This window comes from Eumetopias jubatus, unplaced genomic scaffold, assembly GCF_037043125.1.
Source record: "Eumetopias jubatus isolate StellerSeaLion01/CBP00866 unplaced genomic scaffold, mEumJub1_p1.0 scaffold_17, whole genome shotgun sequence".
In the NCBI taxonomy this organism is placed as follows: domain Eukaryota; kingdom Metazoa; phylum Chordata; class Mammalia; order Carnivora; family Otariidae; genus Eumetopias; species Eumetopias jubatus.
Window position 1 is genome coordinate 28,875,835 of NW_028274823.1, and position 18,185 is coordinate 28,894,019.

Genomic DNA, 18,185 nt, shown 5'->3' on the forward strand with positions numbered 1-18,185 from the left:
ACTCCCAGGACTCTCCTGCTATCTCCCAGACCTCAGCTACTAACCTCCTCAGGACTTAGGAACCTCCCCCTCTTGCTTGACTTGCCTCCTCCCAAAGGTCACCACTTTCTTCCCTCTCCAGCTATCACTAAGGCTCTGCCCTTTCCAGATAAACTTGGTGTCAAGGACAAGGTGCTCCTGGGTAGCCTGTGTCACCCGCTCACTGCCCCCAACCTCCCAGGGCAGGGAGAGGTTGGGAGAAAGCCAAGGTCTGGAGCTTGGGATTGGTGGGCACTTTCTCATGATGTCCCCTTTAATGCCCCAAGCACTGAGGGACATGGGCTCTCAATAGGGCCCTGAAGGATCACTGCACCCATCCCCCAGCCCCAGGCAGTGTTCTGTGCAAGGGACAGGATGTCGTGGTCCACTAGGACCTCACACTTTCTACTGGATTTGTCCTTCCCCCATCACTCTCTCTCTCCCCAAGATCCCTACCAGGGGTAGAGGATTAGCTAGCAAATTGAGGGGGCCTGGGGGTAGGGGTCAAAGAAGTTCCCATAATCTCTACCTAGCACACTCATCTTTTTTTTAAAAACAAAAGATTTTTTAATTTTTTTCTTTGGGTTTGTACAAGAAATTTACAGTGTGGAAAAATATACAAGTGAAAACGAGGCCATAAACCTGGGTGTGGGGAGGGGCCACTTGGTCACAAACACAAATAAACAAGACAATGCTGAGTTCTTCCTTTGGTCTGACTATAGCCCCCTTGCCCCAGGAGAGAGGCTGCCAGGGCTGGAGCCTGGGGGTCAGACCCCAGTCCCAGCCCTGGCCGACACGGGCAGGGTGGGGGCAGGCACATCTGGGGCAGCTGGTGCTGTCTGGCTCTCTCTGGCTTTGGGGTAGGGGAGAGTGTGGAAACGACGGAGCCCTCTCCTCCTCCTCCCAGCCCCCTGGCGTCTGGGATGAATGTGGTTGGCAGAGTGACAATGGCAGCAGAAGGGGGGTGAAATGGGTCAAGTGAGCAGGAGCCTCTGCATGACCGTGAAACGGGGACCTTCAAGGAGTCTGATCTTGCTCATCCGAGTCACAGGGCCGCCCCAAGGTCTTGGCAGAGGCCCAGAGGCCTGGATCCCGGGGGACGAGTGGTTCTGGGGCCCTCAGACTTTGGGGACCTCCGTGGCCCTGAGGCTCCCGCCACCCCCTCCCCTTCAGCAGAGCTCCCTGCAGATCTGGGATGCCAAGGGCCCTAGATTTCAGTGGCGGTGATCTCCTCCAGGCAGATGCAGGGGGCCGGCTCGGCCAGGCCCAGCTCGGCGAGCTCCCGGGCCTCCAGCTCCAGGCTGAGCTGCCGCAGCTCCTGCTCCAGCTGCCGGTTGCGCCGGTACATCTGGATGTAGTTGTGCTGCAGCTGCTTCTGGTAGCGGATCACCTGCTCCTTCTCCGCCTGCCAGGCCAGCCGCTCCCCCTCGAAGCTGTCCTGCTGCTCCTCACCCCGCCGCCGCTCCCGCTGCAGCTCTGCCCGCAGCCGCTCCACCTGGGCGCGCAGGCTGCCCCCGACCCCGGCGGCCGCCCGCTGCACCTTGGCCTCATCGCTCTCTGCCAGGAGGAATGGGTCGGCGGTGGCAGGTGGCCCGGGGGCTTCCCGGAGTCCAGCCGCCTCACTGTCCAACTGGCCAGCTTTCTCTCGCAGCCGCTCGGCCTCCTGGCGGTGCCGCTGCAGCTCCTGGGAACAGGCCTCCAGCTCCAGCTCCCGGGCCCGGGCTGCCTCCTGCAGGCCCCGCGCCCGGCCCTCGCTGACTCGGAGCGCGGCTCGGGCTTCTCGCAGCGCCACCCGCAGGGCCACCAGCTCGCTGCCCTTCTGCACCAGCTCTGCCTGGGACTCCTTCAGCTGCTGCTTCAGCAGGGAGATCTCCCCTGACTTCTGGCACACCTAGGGGTGGGAGGGGCCGGGGAGGGCAGTGAGAAGGCTTCTCCCAGAGGGTCAGGCCCTGAGATCACGCGGGGTGTTTGGGGAGAGCTTGTTTGATCATGACATGCACGACACGGATGGAGACACTGAGGCAAGCCTGGTGACACGTCCAAGGCCATATATACAGCTAGTAAGTGGCCGAAGTAAAATACAGACACAGATCTTTTTCCTTCAAAGCAGGTGACTTTAAACCATCACAAAGGCCTGGGACTGGCTGGTGGCAGGTTTTGCAGTACTGGGAGCCACTGAAGGCAGTGCCCGCATTTCCAGTGAGAGGCGCCACAGCGTTTTGGTGAAAAGCACAGAAGATGGAGCCACAGGCCTGGGTTCAAATCTCAGCTCTGCCACTGATTAGCTGTAATTCTGGCCTCCAGCCTTTCTCATCTCAAAAACGGGGATGTTAACAATAGCCGCCTCGCAGGGCTGTTCTGAGGATCGGAAGATCCACTCTATGTAACAGCTAGAAAGTTCTGGGCGCATACCAGGCTCTACATTCTTATTGGTCGGGAGGCAGAGGATGGGAAGGCCACTGGCTACGTGAGCACTCGACCTGAGCAATAAGGAGACCTAAAACGGTTGGGGGACCTGGGCGGGGGGTGTTAATGGCTGGACCCCTGGGCCCAGGGCTCGTCCCAGTAGGGCCCCGCTCCCCGCCCCTCCCGGCCTGGCCCACCTCCCACTTGGTCTCCTCGAGCCGCGGCCCGAGCTCCCGCTGCTCCCGCTCGAAGGTGGCACAGCGCCGTTCCAGCTGCTCCCGCTCCTGCAGCAGCTGCGCGAAGTCGTCCTGCAGCTGCCGCTTCTCGTGCTGCAGCTGGAACACCTGCAGTTGGAGCAGCTGTTGGGTCCGCTGCGCCCGCTGGGCCTGGGCGGCACTGTCGTCCCGCGGCACCTCGCGCTCCCGCGGCCAGGGCCGCTGCCGCTCCTCATACGCCTGGGGACAGAAGGCAGACCTGGGTCCCCCCCCGCCCACCGCTCCCAGGTCACCGGCTGCTTTATGGCTGCGCTCGGGGACCGGAGACTCCAGCCAACCACTCAAGGATAATTACGGTAACTCTAGTCACGACCACTTCTAGGGTTCTAGGAACAATGTCCACGATAGCAAACGCTTCTGCAGGAATTCCTAGGCGCCAGGCGTCATTCTAAGCGCTCCACAGCCTCTGCCTTACTTAATCCTCATCAGAACCCTAGGAGGCCAGAAATGTGCCCATCTCTAGCTGAGGAGAGCGAGGCTCAGCCCCGTGAAGTGTCTCGCTCAAGTCTGGAGACAGTCAAGGGCGGTGCTGGCCGGGACCCCTCACCATTCCGCAGGTGAAGCCTGACAGCTGGGCCTCACCCGCCGCACCCCGCCCCTCCCCCCGCCCCCGGGCACACACGGTAGTGCTCCCTGGACTCCCGGCTTCTGCGGCTGTCCTGCCGCACCACCCCCATCATCACTGCTGACCACACCTGGCACATGGTCACCTCACTCTCGTCCAGACTGTCCCGCAGCTGCTGCAGCTCTGCCTCACGGTCGTGGAGCTTTCCTTCCAGGACACAGTGCAGCAGGGCCTCATCCGAAGGGGGTGGAGGGGGTGGGGGCGGGGGTGGGGAGCGCTCCCCACAGGAGCTGCTGTCAGGTGAGGCCCGGCCACCACCGCCCAAGAGCCCCCCAGCCACACGGCCTCCCAGGGAGCCCGTGCTCTTGCTAGAGGACGATCGGCCACTGTCCGAGTGGGAGGGCCCAGTAGGGGCCCCTCGGGCTGGCCCGGGCAGTGCCCCCCGCGCAGGGCCGTGGGAGGGCAGGTGCCCGCCTGGGGAGTGGCTGGCTGGCTCTGCACCCCCGGTGCTGTAGGTGGGCAGGCTGGACAGCGAGTTTCGGCCGGAGTCAGACAGTGTCCCCGATGGGCAGCCGCTGGCCCAGCCACTCAGTGCCAGGGGTCTGTCAGCAGCCGAGGAGGAGGAGGAGGAGGAAGACGAGGCGGGGCCCCCGAACAGCTGTGTTAGGCTGCCCTGGCTCCCAGACAGTCCGGCGGCCCGAGGACCCAGGAAGCTAGGTAGGGATGGTGCCCCTCGAGGTTTGGGCAGCACCGGCTTGAAGGCTGTTGGGCGGATCAGGATTTTCTCCATGTTCTGAAATGAGGTGCCACGTAACACTGGGGATGAGCTGCCCAATCTCTCAAAGCCCTTAGCATACTCCCATCTGGGGCCCCCAATCCCCACACATTAATACTAATTGCTACCACCGCTGAGGGCCTCCTGATATCCTTTATGGCAAGCCACTTAAAAGGTTCATCGCTAGACATTACAAGAGCCACACGAGCAAAATATTATCACTATGCCCGTTTTACAGATGAGCAAATGGAGGCTCAGCAAAGTTGAAGGCCTCGTTCAGAGTCAGATGCGTAGCTGTTGCACAGTTACAGGAGTCTGAGCAGCTCACCTTTACTGAGCACATGTTGTGTGACAGGCACTAAGCTAAGCAGTGACATACGCTATGTGATGGGATGCTCCCGACCATCACAGGAGAGCTGACCTGGTGCCTCCACATTACAGACAACAGAACCTCTGGCTCAGAAAGGTTAAGTGACTTCCCTGAGATCATGCAGCTAGAACGAGGCAGAGCTGGGATTAGAACCCAGGTCTGGTGAATCTGCAGCCCACATTCTCTCCTCTAAATCGGCCCCCAAATTCCAGCTTCTTCAGGGGACTCCTGATTCCACCCAGGCCCCAAAGGAAGGGCTGGGTCCTTACCTTCTCCAGCTTTCCAGAGACAGGGATGAGCTTGGGTGGGGGGCCGCGGAGATGGGCATTGCGTGCCCGCTGTTCTCGGGCATCCTCAATGTCACTGCTCGGGCTGGAGGGTGACTCTGTCCGGAAGTCCTCGTTGATGTAGGTGAAGCTGGTGCCAGGGACGGTCTTCCTAGGGGGCACAGCTGGGCACAGCGGCTCCTGTGCCTCATAGCCACCCCGGAGCAGGCCATCCTGCTGGCGGAAGAAGGTGGGCCCAGGGGGGCCATGGTGGCGGGGAGGAGCTGGCCCCCCAGGGCAGGGCCGGCCTGAGATGAGGCTGCTCACGCTGCCCATGGCTGGAGCTTGTGGGGCAGTGGTGGCCTCAGGAGCGGGCTCCAGTGGCACTGGCAGAGTCTGCACAATGGCCATGGCGACAGAGGCTCAGGCCTGGCCAAGGGCCTCCAGGGGAACCTGTGAGCAGGGCAGTGGCATCAGAGTCCCTTCACCTTGAGGCCCCTCCCTGTACAAGTCCCCGAGTCCCTCTCCTGACCCCTTATCCCAAGTCAAACAGCCTCCTGGCATCAGTACAAGCCCTGATCCCCCAAGGCTCCTCCTCCAAGCACTGGCATGAAACTTGGATCTTCCTGAGATCCAGATCACCGCCCAACTCTGGTCTGAGCAGGGCTAAGGGCTGACCCTACCAAGCAAGGATGATGAGGGGTTAGGGAGGCCTGGTGGTGACGCAGGGCCCCAGCCCAAACCTGCATCCCTCACAGAGTTCGGGACTCAAGTTTAGGAGGGAGTTCTCTACCAGCTCCCCGCACAGGTTCCTGGTCCCCTGGGACAGGTGGCCTCATTAGAGGGCACTTGGGGCAGAGGCAACCTCAGGGACACAGTCAGCAACTCAGATGGTAATTAGTGAGTAAAGAGCCAAGGCCAGGCAGCGCCCAGCCTCCCCCAGCTGGGCCTCAGTTTCTCCCAGACGGAGAGGCGGCAAGGGTGGAGCCGGCCAAACAAGAAACCCAGAGCTTTTAGGGAGCCCACAGGTGCCCTCTGGGGTCTCCTGCCTTCTAGAGGTGGATGCAGGCTCCTGCTTGCTTCCATGACAACTCCGAGCCTTACCACACCCAATCAGTCTGGCCTAAAGGAGCCTACACAGGCCTGCGGCCAACCTCTGGTTCTGTGAAACCATCTGGCTTTAGACAAGTCCCCAGAGTAGCCCCGAGGGGATGAAGGTGGAAGCCCCACCATCACCTCTGGCAGCTGCTCTCAAATCTCACTTCCCTGGAACCCAGGGAAGAGGGCTCCACCTCCCCAGGCTCTGCTCCTTCCTGGAAGGGGACAGCAAGTCTCCACCCGGAACTCCCTCCCCAGGCCTGAGGCCGAAGAGCAGGACTCAGGCATCTGCTGAAGTCATCATGCAGAGTGGGGGCCAAGAAGTGGACAGAGAATCACGTAGGAACAGGAGTTTGTGTTTGTACTTATTTGTGTGTGTGAGACTGTGCACAGGCGCATGGAAATGAGTACTTACTATGTGCGTCTGTGAAAATGTGTGGAAACATCATGGATGAGTGTGTGTGAGTATATGTATGTTTGAATAGTTTTAACAGTACATTCCTATTATTCATATGTGTGGATTAATATGTCATAAAAGGGTATGCGTGTGCTTCAGAATCCCTCAGAAAATACGCAAAAGTAATAACTGCATATAGGATAAGTGAATTCGTGGTGTATGAGTGCAACTACCTGAGTGTCTTTGGATAGATGTCCCTTCAGATACACGTGAGTTTATATGTTAACCCCCCTGTATCTTACATGAGCATATGAACAGGAAAGTGAGTGTGCACAAGTGTGTACAGAGGAGTGTGTGTATGTGGATAGAGCATGTGTAAGAGTGGGTGGGAGCCTGGGTGGCAAGCAGGGCCAACTGGGTGAGCAGGAGCCTGGTTCTTGTCACTCACTGGAGTGTGGGGAAAGGAGAGACACATTATCTGACTCCTTTGGTCTGTCCCCCTTCTTTCTTGCTTGTATTCCACTAGGCCCACACTGCACTTCCCCGCTCAAGTCAGAGGGCCCTGAGAACCAGGAAGGTATCCAGACTGAGGGTGGAGGAGCTAGGGACTGGGACCTGGGGGAGAGCAGAGCCCACCCACCAAGTGCCAGCCCTGGGCTAAGCAGATGGCACACCCCATCTCCTGCCCTCTCCCACACCACTCCAGGGCACGGAGAAAGCTGTGGGGAAGGGGCTTCTTAGGGGGCAATGGAGGCTGGCACCTCTGTCTGCATTTGCCCACTTCAGTGAGCACTGAGAAAGTGAGAAGTAAGGGGAGGAGAGAGACAGACTCAGAGAAAGACAGGGACCCAAAAGACAAGAGACAAAGACTCAGAGAGGCCCTAGGGTCAGGCAGACAAGGAGACAGGCTGACCCAGTGAGTCTGGGCCCCTGAATCCCACGGAGCCAGGGGCCCCTAAACCCAAAAGAGACATAAAAACTGGGCCCTGAGAGCCAGACACTCGGGGAGCCAGAGCCAGGCGTCTGGAAAGCCAGGCCCAGCCAGCCGGGCTCCAAGAGCGGGAGCCGGAGAGAGAAGGAGGGGCAAGTGGAGGCTCCATTTTGAGAAATGCGTTGTGGCTGTGGGAAAGGGAACCCCTGGCTCTCCCCAGCACTCCCTGAGTAATCACTCTGGCCCAGCACGCGCGCGCGCGCGCACACGCACACACACACACACACACACACACACACATCCCTTTAGTGGGCTGGGGGCATCCGAGCGCTGGGTTCAGCCAGGGCCCCAGGCAGGTCTGGCTAAGCTGAACTCCCACAGACCTGTTTTGGGGGCTGAAGAGTTGGGGAAAGTCCCCCCCCAACCAAACTCCAAAGACCAGCCAAACGGGATCAAGTCTGGGATCACGACTTCCCATTCGGCGACAGGAAGCCGGAGCCCCTAACCCACCCTCCAGAGCAACCCCCCCTTTCTCCGCTTCCATTAAGTGGGGGCGGCTGGGGGATGCCGCCTCCCCACCGGCCCTCCGCCGCGCAGAAGTTGGGGGCGCCCCCAGGTCGCCTCCCAGCCCCGGCCCCCCCTCACCTCCGCCGCGCCGCTCCATGCTCAGCCCCGGGCCGCCCCCAGCGCTCCACAGGCGCGCCGCCCGGCTCCAGCCCGCGCGCGCGGCCACTCGGAGCCGCCCGGCCCGGCCCGGCCCCGCCTCCGCGGCGCCCCCGGCCCGGCCGGCCCCCGTCCGGCCCGAGTGGGCGGCGCAGCGCGGGGGAGGGGTCCGAGGGGCGTCCCCGCCCCGGGCGCGGACACGCGCAGGCACCCCGCGTCACGCGAGGCTGGCCGGGCGCACGCGGGGACCGCGCCACGGGTCTCAGGATTCCGCTCCCCCCCCCCGAAGCCCGGTCGGCTCAGGACTCGGTGGCGGCGGCGGGTCACCCTCTACCCCTACTCGGGCCCCGGGGCCAGCGGCAGCTGGTCATTGTTCGAGCACAAAGGGCCGGGCGCCACAGCGGCCGCCCTTCCCCCTCCGCTCCTCCGGTCGAAGCCTGCCCCGCAAGACACACTCTCCGGTTTCGGAGTCCGGAGCGGGGCGCCGAGGGTCAGCTGCCCCCCCAACCCTCCCCGGCTGCCGGGCCCTTGCTCCCCAGGACCGGTCGGGGACCCAGGCTCGGGCCGTGCCTGCCCCACCCCCAGCGGTTGATAGAGGCATATTCGGATTTGCGGAGGTGGCGCCACCTGGCGACACTTCGGAGAATACACCGTCATCCCCCAACCCTGGGGGCCCCTACCCGGCTCCCCAGCACTGTACCCTCTCGACCCCGCGAGCCCAGGCCTGTCCCGGGCGCGGCTGTCTGCTCCCCAACCTTCCTTCGGAATCATGTGTTAAGAGAGAGGTCATTGCTGGGAGAGAGGCAGCCCCTGCCCCCCCCTCCCCAGCAGTCACTGGGTTGAGGCGGTCCAAACCTACAGTCCGAACCTACACCAGCCTCACAGCTGACAACACTCCCTGTCTTCTCAGGGTCACAGATATTCTCACCCTCTCGCAAACAACACAGTCTTCATAACACCCACACGACCTTTCCCACATTCAGTCCCCTGCAGCCACAATCACACAGTCTCATCCATCACGTGGTTCCATGTTCCTTCTTTCCATAATCTTTCAGGCCAACTCACACAGACAAACTGTCATACACTTGTTGTGCACAGTCTTTCACATCGACTCAAAGTGCTTCCTACCGAGACACAATCTCAAATGGGCTTCCTCTCCTAAGCATCTTTCACACACTGGTGGTCTCATTCAGACAACTTACACATACACGTGGTGTTTCACAAACATTCTACCACACAGACTTTCCCCGAGGGGTCTCTGTGCCCCAGTCAGGTCAGCGAATGCCCACGGCCCTGGGCAAGGACCGCCTCCCACCCCCTACTTGCAACCCCACCCCCAACGCCAAGGCCTGCCAGAGCTCCTCCGCCCCAGGAAGGAGCATCCCCCCCTTCCAGGCCACAGCCCTGGCCGGCTCTCAGCTCTATTTTTAGCTCTATGGAAAGGGGTTGTTTTTCTTTCTTTTTCCCTGGAAAGGGAGACATAGCCCAACCACCCTCAGGCTCACCCCAGACCCTGATCCTCACAAGAACAGACTGAGCCCCCCCCGCCCCCCAGTAGAGACCCCCTCCTCTGGCCTTGCCCTGATCCCAGCCTCTTGGGGCACCAGGAGCCTCCTCCCCTTTCTGGCAGCCAGCCCAGAAGCTCAGGCAGCAGCTGGGCTCAGCATGTGTGGAGGGGTGGAGGGTGGGGCAGAGAGGGAGGCAGAGGGCCGCTGCCCACTCCCTCATTCCCTGGGGGAGGGGGCTCATCCTCCCTCGTAGGGCAGGGAGATGGGCCCACTCCCGTACTTAGGGCACATTTACCCTCATGCATTCTCTGGGAAAGGAGGACTCCCACTCTTGCATGAGTGGGCTTTCTGTTCCTACAGTGAGGGGAGGAGGTCCCAGTTCGGCAAGGAGGGGTGGTGGCAGGAAGGGGACCCACCGGCGCTCAGGCAGCTGCTCCCCAGACTGGAGGTATGGGGCGGGGGTTGCCGTACACTGCCATCAAAAATAGTGCCCTCCTCCGATACCTTCAGGGATGAGGGCACCATGAACGTGTTCGGGTGAAGGAAGGAGCGGAGCCCAGGTAACCCCACCGAGCCCTACAGTCTTCAGTCCTGCGCTACCCGGACTCCAGGGGGCGTTGTGCTCCCATTTCTGGGGGAAGGCTTAACATTTCTTGAGGCGGAGAATGGAATACGGCCCGACAGGAGACCTCGCAGACTCGCCCAGGACTGGGGAGGCAGGTCCTCGCCCTGATGCGGGGGTGGGGAAGCACAGCCCACTTGTCTCCGAAGCGATCACGTGGTCGGCGCCTGTTTACGTCTTAGTCTTCACCTGTGGGCGGCCAGGAAGCAGGAACCTCCGGAGGTGTCCCCCCTCCCCCCGGCCCGCCCCCGTCGGCGGTCGCCGGGCAGCCCTTTTCTCCCACCCCCGTCAAGTACGCGACAGCAGAGCACCCTGTTCGCTGGTGGTCCGTGTGGGCCGGTGGCGCTGCTCCAGGGACTGCAAGGGTAACCCACTGGGCGCGTCCTTTCCTGAGTGCACGTGGGTTCGTGTGTCCCAAGTGCGTGGGTCTGTGTGCGCGCGTGTGTGGACCCCTCGGTGTGAGTTTCCGTGTCGGTTCCCTGTTCAGGCTCCCCGCGTGCACCCCCCCGCCCCCACCCCAGAATGGGACCCCTTCCTCACTCCAACCCCCGGCTTCCCCAGACCGGGAAAGTTCGCTCCGGAGCCGGGATGTGCCGGAGGCTGGAGTTCCGACACCTCCACGGCCCCACCACTCACCCAGCGCCACCTGCGCCGCGGCTCCAGCTCCCGCCCGGCTCCTGCTCCAGCACGGGCACCTCCTCGCCGCGGATCTGCCGGCTCCCAGCCAGCTCCGGGCTCCGGACTTCGGGCGCCCGCCTGGCCCGGCCTGGTGGAGCGGGGCGGGGCGGGGCGGTTGAGGCCGCGCCCCCGACCCAGGGAGGGGAGTGGTCTGCCTAGCACCCCCACAACAGCTGACCCGGTACCCAGCCCAGCGGTAGCTCGACGGTGGCCTGAGGCTGCCCCTCTGGCCTCCGACTTCACAGCTTTCTGGATTTGGTTTTCGACTAGGGAAAGGGACGAGCAGCACGTGACCGAGAACTAAACTACCTGGCCGCCCTAACCAAGTTGACGATAGGGCTTTACTACCCCTGCCCTGCCCTGTAGGGAGCCAAACCGGGTCCACTCTCAGCTCATTCCCCAGGAACAAGGAAAACCCCTAGGAAGCAGACAAAGACGGCTCGGGTTTCACCAAAACAGACCCCGCCCCACTCTGCGGTCGGTCGGAACTGCCCTAGCAGAACCAGCACCTCCCCCTCCCCCGGAGTAGGTGTCTGCCCAGGTGAACATGCTTGCCAGCTCTGGGCCCCCCCCCCCCCCCAGAGCATGGCCAGGCTTCCCCTTCGACTCATAAAGTTCCACCCACAGGCACAAACAGGAAGTTGCCCTGCATTGCAGGGGGGCACCTAGGGCTCCCCCGGTGGCACCCAAGGGAGCCTGTGGGAAGGCACAGATTGTGGTATCTACAGGTATCTGGTCCATACTTGCAGCCTGAGTACTTGGGCAGCAGGAGTACAGTGAATTTAGGTCTCTTCTCAAACCCACCTGTAGTAAAGAAGCTACTAGAGGAACCAAGATGCCCCCTCACAGATAAAAATGACACTAAATCTGAGGATAGGGCTGCAGACCCAGCTGGACCCTGCTTGGCAGGCCCTTCCTGAACTCTCAGGGAGATTCTTAATATCCAATTGGATATAGGCAGAGCCTAGGTAATTTGCCTCAATCCACTCTGGTTGGGTATAGGGACAGTGGCTCCCAGGGACCCTACATAATCCACTCTGGTTGGGTATAGGGACAGTGGCTCCCAGGGACCCTACATAGGACCCAGGGATCCCCCACTGCTTTCTAGGCTCGAGACTCCTGAACATACTTTAACTAATCTTGATGTGAAGAGTTTAAGACAGGTGTGCAAAGGAATGTGTGTAGGGGGTGGGGCTGGGGGAGCATTAACTTCGCCTCCCATCATTGCGGTTTGTGCTGTGTGGGGAGTCTGCTAGGAGTGTAGGGGAAGACAGGGAAGTGTGTATCTATTCCTCTGTCCCCAATTGGCAGAGACCTCACAAAGGCCCCCCAATGGAAATCCCTCAAGGATTTCCTGAGAACACACCAGGCATTCCCAGTAGACCAGAATCCTTAGAGGTAGGAATGACCTGGTGGTGTGCATCTGGAAGGTATGGCTGACGTTCAGTGTTACAGATCCTGGATGAGGCATAGACCAGCCAGCGGCTGGGAATGATTACTGCAGGATTAGGAGGCCTGGCTCCAGCCAGTCTGGGAGAGACCCCCAAGAGGGGAGGCCCTGGAGGAGCTACCCTTCCCTCCCCCGCAGGTTCTTCCCCAGAGAACAGCTTTGTTCCAGGGTTTGTTTCAGGAGACAGTTGTAGCCGCAGTTCTCACACACAACAGACCAGAGACCCCAGAGCCTTCCACAGGGCCCCAGAAGCAGCCCCCTTAGGTGGACTGGGAGAACTTGGTAAGGCAGACCTGCTTCAAGGGAGCAGGAAACCTCTGCTCACCCTTACAAAAGCCTTCTCCCCAGCCCCCTCAGAACATCTTGCATTCTATCCTTGCATGCAAATCTAAAGGGAAAATGGGACTTTAGGCTATCAGAGGAAGTGAGATGGGAAAGTGCCCTCATTTAGGACTATTTCTGACAAGGCCTCTAACTTTACAATCTCCTTCAGTACTTGTTAAAAATGAGGAATCCTGTACCTTTCCTCAGACCTTCAGAATTAAAAACATCTGTGTGCGTGTTTACTGGGGAGAGAGTAGGCCCTAGGTTCTGCATTTTTAAAGAGTCCCAGGAGTTCTGGCACATATGAACGTAAGAGAAATACTGAGTGTACAAGGACGAGGGAAATGGATGGGGAGCCAGATAAGAAGACACTGAGCATGAGTCCACACTGAGAGGTCAGTGAGTGGCTCGTATCACCTAGGGACAGCTGGTCAGGCAGGGCCTAGGCATGTGGCCCAGTGACCTACACCTCTGCCAGGGATCACATGGAGACCCTCAGGGGAGACAGGGATAAAGAGGCACCATCCTGTCATCCCTAAGCCAAGAAGAGGCGTAAAGGGATGTGTGGGTCAAGGCCCTTTAATGCCCCTGCTTCCTTGGGAGCGCAAAGCTCAAAGACTCCCTATTCAAATCAAGAGGAAAATCCAGTTATAGACTGGGGAGACATCTGGTGGACAAGTAAGAAAAAACACAGAAACAAAGGCAATGGAAAATTTTTTTCAGTAAAACTAGAAAAGGCTCTACAAAAAGTCATGACTGTGTCCACTCCAGTGGTCTGAGGCAGCATAACATGGAATCAGTGTCCAGGTGGCAGGCACTCTGGGTTCACAGCTTTCTTCTCCAGCCAGCTTCCGTCTTTGGGGCCCTGATATTACATGGCCAAGCACCTAGGATCCAGTGGTAGCGAGTGCCACCACATGGCAGGGTCCAGAGTGGGCAGCAGAGTCTGATACCCACCGTATCACCCTGGGGCTCCAGAAACCTAAGCTGGAGTTTTGGCAAGAAGTCCTCTATTCCCTTCCAGGTTCAGGGGGCCTGAACCCAGGGCTTTGTACTCAATCTGCTCATTCCCACCACAGGCCTCTGTGTCTAATTTTCCCTCTGCTTGGGTCCCTCTTTCTCCAGATGTTCACATGGCTCAATCCTAGGTCTTTAGGCCCCATCTCCAGGGTCCTCTGCTTAGAGATACCTATTCAGATACCTTAAACTAGCCTGTAACCATTATTGCATTACTGTTTTTTCTTCATAGTATATCTTGCTGTTTGAAACTATGTTTTGCATTATTTTTCTTGTCTCTCTTACCAGACTGCGGGTTCTAGAGAAGCAGGGACCTCACCTGTCTTGTCAGTGCTGTATATGGCACACTGGAGGTTCTCAAATATCTGTTAAATTGAATTCTCTCAGTATGGAATTCTGCCCCAGGTTAGGCCCCTCTGACTGAGGAGGGTCCCTAGCTTAGGACCACAGGACAGAGGTAGCCTTAGCAGAGGGCTAAGAAAGTCTGTGTCCCAGCCTGTTCTGTCAGGCTCATTTCAGTGTCCAGCTCTGCAGTGCCTTCACCTTGAGGGCTTGGAGGGGTCTGGCTGGTAGGGGTGGTGGGCCTGACCCAAGCAAGTCTCGGAGTTCTGGGGCACAGCCCCCTTTTTGCCAGAAGAAGGCTTTTTGGTCACTAGCCCATTGTCATCCTTGACCTTCTTGAGCCGAGCCTTGCTCTTTGGTGGTATGGAGAAGGTAAGAGAGCTCTTGTTGAATTCCAGTGGGAAGACACCTACGTCTCCATCAAAGCGGTTCTTGGACACCTGCAGATACCGTTTCCCTGGACCAGTTACCAGCTTCCTGTCCTGTAGAATCAGAACGTTGTCCGCTTCCTGGCTTGCCTGGGGGATGGGGGCAGAAGGAGGAAGGAGCATTGAGAAGCAGAAAGGAAGGCTGAAGGTCCAGGGAAGAATGGCAAAGCTCCCTGAACTACTGACCATGATCCTGGGGCCACTTGTCTTTCAGTTCCTTGACTACCTCACTGCCCCGGATTCCTCTGTTGTGACACTTCTCCTCCACAGCTCACCACCCCACTCAACCCCAGCTTCTTATCGTTCAGGTCTCGGTCTAAATGTCACACTTCATCAGAGACCATTCTTGATCCCCATAAAGAAAGAACCACCATCTTTGCACTTGTGTGTCACTCTCTTCCCTAGCTCCATGTTTGTTCCCTTGTGGCATAGTTTGTGCTCCTCACCCTGGATTCCCTGTGCCCAGCCCAGGCCTAGCATGTAACAGGCACTCAGCATAACCCTGGAAGCTCCAGGATCGGGTTGGTCCTGCTGCCCAGAAAGCCCTCCCATTTATTCGATTATTTAACACTTACTGGCTGCCAGAACTCAACCCGACCTCTTTTGATACCTCCTCTCCCCTCATGGGCAAGGAAGTCTCTCCAGATGTGCCAGGCTGACTCAGATGTTTCGTTGTTCCCCAAATACCTGTGTTGCCTATTGTAGCTCTTATACTGAGTTATAATCACTGTCTCACTATTTTCCCCACTGGACGATGTGAGCTCCGATGTGAAGGCAAAGGACCAACTATTATCAGCCTTTATATTCCTAGCACATGTGTTCCTCATGTCATGGCCCCAGAGGCAGCTGTCTCCTGCCTCTTGCAGGTGGACAGTCAAGATGATTTAAGGCTGAATGAAGGCCATCCCTGGTCACACCTGTGACCAAAGCTTGGGCTCCTCTAAAGGCCACTTACTTTGGCTGAACCAAAAATTGATGCTGTCTGCAGTTCCTTATCATCATCCTCCTTCCGGGGATGAATGACCAGTGTCACATGGCAGCTATTGTCTGTTGCAAACTTTCGAAAGGCCCCAACGATGTAGTCTTGAGCGGCAATCCTACCTCAACCCCATCAAAGTAAAGACATCATCAGACAGAGAGAAGAACAAGAACATACCCATACTCTTGATTCATTCACATCTCCCCACAGACCGCCCCAACCCACTCTACCCAAGGACTCACACTTAGGTCCCTATCCATACTTCCTACTACCACAACCCACACCTCTATGAGACAGAAATACATATGGGGTGGTGTGTGCAAACACACGTCAGAAAACAAAAGAGTACAGTGTGCGTGCCTAGGGGCCAACTGCGTGAGAAGAACTGCGTGTTCAAGTGGGTTCCAGAGAGACAAGAGGATGTCACCTGTCTGTGGACAGCTGCTCATGCCCCATCATGAACTGCAGATTGTCGATGACCACATGACAAATGTCATAGACGTATACTGCATGTTGCATTGTGTCTATTACAGTCCTGGGAAGAGGAAAAGGCAATGAATTCAAAAGTCAATTATAAGTAGTCTCTTTAAACCATCCCAGCAAAAAGCCAACATTCCTGAAAATTCTGTTGGGATCTCTTCTCCTGCCCTTCCATTCTTTGAAAACCCTAGGCCTTGGAATCTTACCTGATGCTCTGCTGCCCATGAAAAGTCATGAAATAGAGAGGCAAGTCCTCAAAGCGGTCTGCCCACTCGTCGTATTTGTCCAGTTGCTCTTCTAGCCGCCCCACAGCGAACTGTGTCAGCATGACCCGGGCTAGTCTCACGTTGCTGATCTCAAAGCTACCCCAGAGTGTGTTTACCCCCTGGGTACACAAATCCAGGGCATACTCACTGATGAATGTCGTCTTTCCACTGCCAGTTGGCCCTGCAGGGGGGTTGAACACAGACCTGGGTGAGGGAGGAAAGTTCTACCCTTAAAACCAAGACCTGGAGCAAGGGCTTCAAAGTTGGGAGAAGCCTCCTCTTTAACATTTGCCATGGCCCAAACCCACATGCTTTTGTCACCTGATCCTTTGCCTCTTACCCCAAGTAGTGATTTCCCAAGGGCTCACCTGTGAAGACTGTCAGCTCACCCTTCCGATGTCCCTTCAAGAGACGATTGAGGTCTGGGAAGCGGTTCCAGCGGATGCCAGCTGCCTGCTCCACATTTGACAGTTCTCCTAGCACCTCCTCCCGAAGCTGCCGGAAAGACACGATAGACTTGTGCCAGGCAGGCAGGGCAGTACGCAGAATACGAGAAAGATTTAAGCCTCGGTTCAGGGCCTCCAGGGCGCGGGGCTGCTGGTCCCCAGGCCGCACCAAGGAGCATCGCTTGGGATTCAGTTTTCGGGCAAACAACTTGGCAGCTTCCCAGGACCGAAGGTCATCTCCCAGCCAGAGCACAATACGTCGAAACTGTTCAAGGTAAGGGAGCAAGGCAGGGGGTAAGCAGGCAGTTCCTCGGGGTAGGGCCAGGGTGGGCAGTCCTGTGGATTGGTTCAAGGCCAGGCTGTCCAGCTCTCGACCTGTCAGTACCACCTCAACATCTCGCCGACTGATCAGTGGTAATCCAAACAGATTGTGGTAGACACCAGGCCGGGGAATGGTGGTTTCCTTATAGTGCACTTCATCTCCCTGGCCTTCAGCACTTAGTAGCTTCAGGCCTCTTAATCCCAAACCTCCAGGGGAGAGCCAAGGGAAGACAAGGCTTCGAGCAGGCCGCAAATACCGCACACTGAAACGCCTGAGTGCGTCATCTGTCACTTTGGTAAGGCCAAACATCACACGAGCCAGCTGGGCCTCCTCTGGTTCGGGCAGCTCCCAGAGAGGTATGGCTCGGTCCCAGATCCTCCGGACCTCCTCACTGTCCTCAGCTTCTGGGGCCTCACCAAGCAGGACCCCCTCTCTGGCCCCATCCCCTCGCCCCTCCACGCTGGCCTGGAAGTCTTCCCAGCTCCCCTCTGCTAGGCTGGTCATGCAGAGAAAGCGGCCTGTGGTCTTGTCAATGAAAAGGCTGAAGGAAGCAGTAGCACCAGTTTGGTCCTTGAGCTGCAAGGCCTTCACAAACGGGCTCGGTGCCCGCAGGCAGCTGTGGCCATCCTGGAAGGGGATCGCATGTGCCCGCAAATACTGGCGGATTTCAGTTGCAGTTACAGGCAACACTGGTACCTCCAAGGCTGGGAGAGCGTCCTTCCTGTACCGTCTTCGAGGAGAGCCTGGGACCAAGCTTCTGGGCAGGCCCCTCCGACCCATCCACTCCCCACGCAGGAGTAGCAGGATACGGAGGGGGTACCCACCTCGAAGGAGTACCCACATTCCTAGTCAAATCGAGGAAGTCACTAATTGAAATGCTTTCCGTCCCTGGTTTCGGTGCCTTCACTAGGTCAGACCCTAGGGATCCTCTGCACAGCACACTCTACAGAGCCCACTCGAGGTGGCTTCTTTCTAACAACTTGTCCCTCATAAACATCTCTCTGAATCCTCTTCAGCCCCTCTGCATTGCTACTTCACATCTATGCCCATCTTTCACGTCCGTGTGCCTCTATCCGGCTCTCTACCTCTGTGGTCCCGTACCGCCACCGCCTCACCTCTTCGATCCTCCACACTGCCCCTCACCGCTCTACTTTCCCTAGATCATCTCTTCACCACTCCCGCCGGGTCAGGGGATCTCCCCGTCGTTCCCATCTCTACCGCCGCCTGCGTTGTTCCTGACCCCAACGCGCAGCCCCCAAGGGGAGGCCCTCTTCGCCGCTCCTTCCCTCAAAGGGGACTCGCCACGACCAGAGCGCCACCGGGCGGCTCCCGCCAGTCCCCGCGCTCACCTCGCCCCCGCGACCGCGTCCTCCCTCGGCTCTACTGACAGAAGCTGCGCTGCTCGCGACCCTGACCACGCGTCACTACCCTCCCCTCGCCCCTCTCGCCCGCAACCCGGGTCACTGGCACGCCTCGCGCCGTGACCGCGGAAGCAAAACTCCCGGCCGCGGGTGTTCCCGGAACCGGAAGCCTCGGCGTTCGTCTCGCCCCCCCCCCCC

At 58.6% G+C, this 18,185-nt stretch overlaps 2 protein-coding genes across 7 annotated transcripts; both read right to left on the bottom strand.

The window, feature by feature from the left end:
* Nucleotides 1-567: 567 nt before the first annotated feature.
* Nucleotides 568-10,967, bottom strand: LZTS2 (leucine zipper tumor suppressor 2). 6 transcript variants are annotated; one of them, XM_028098854.2, is made up of 6 exons: nt 10,531-10,967; nt 9,777-10,083; nt 4,679-5,128; nt 3,395-4,057; nt 2,622-2,879; nt 568-1,909 (listed from the first exon to the last, which is right to left on the bottom strand). In XM_028098854.2, the coding sequence occupies exons 3-6, from the start codon at nt 5,084-5,086 to the stop codon at nt 1,226-1,228; spliced, it is 2,013 nt and encodes a 670-aa protein (XP_027954655.1). In that variant the 5' UTR covers nt 5,087-5,128; nt 9,777-10,083; nt 10,531-10,967; the 3' UTR covers nt 568-1,225. The 6 variants fall into 6 exon arrangements, with proteins under 6 accessions (XP_027954655.1, XP_027954657.1, XP_027954658.1 ...); XM_028098856.2 differs by lacking the exon at nt 9,777-10,083 and having other exon boundaries at nt 3,410-4,057; XM_028098857.2 differs by lacking the exon at nt 9,777-10,083 and having other exon boundaries at nt 2,622-2,768.
* Nucleotides 10,968-13,043: 2,076 nt separating this feature from the next.
* On the bottom strand, nt 13,044-18,085 carry TWNK (twinkle mtDNA helicase). Its single transcript, XM_028098905.2, has 5 exons — nt 16,227-18,085; nt 15,799-16,039; nt 15,540-15,647; nt 15,089-15,230; nt 13,044-14,223 (listed from the first exon to the last, which is right to left on the bottom strand). Exons 1-5 carry the CDS (start codon nt 17,467-17,469, stop codon nt 13,903-13,905), a joined length of 2,055 nt encoding a protein of 684 aa, XP_027954706.1. The 5' UTR covers nt 17,470-18,085; the 3' UTR covers nt 13,044-13,902.
* Between the last annotated feature and the right edge of the window lie 100 nt (nt 18,086-18,185).

Coding starts and splice junctions, on each gene's coding strand:
- LZTS2 (XM_028098851.2), bottom strand. CDS start 5,086: ATGGCCATTGTGCAGACTCTGCCAGTGCCACTGGAGCCCGCTCCTGAG. Junction 4,058..4,678: donor TCTCTGGAAAGCTGGAGAAG/GTAAGGACCCAG, acceptor ACCTCATTTCAG/AACATGGAGAAAATCCTGAT. Junction 2,880..3,394: donor GTGAGGTGACCATGTGCCAG/GTGTGGTCAGCA, acceptor TTCTGTCCCCAG/GCGTATGAGGAGCGGCAGCG.
- TWNK (XM_028098905.2), bottom strand. CDS start 17,469: ATGTGGGTACTCCTTCGAGGTGGGTACCCCCTCCGTATCCTGCTACTC. Junction 15,648..15,798: donor CATGGGCAGCAGAGCATCAG/GTAAGATTCCAA, acceptor TCCTCTTCCCAG/GACTGTAATAGACACAATGC. Junction 15,231..15,539: donor GAGCAGCTGTCCACAGACAG/GTGACATCCTCT, acceptor GGGTTGAGGTAG/GATTGCCGCTCAAGACTACA.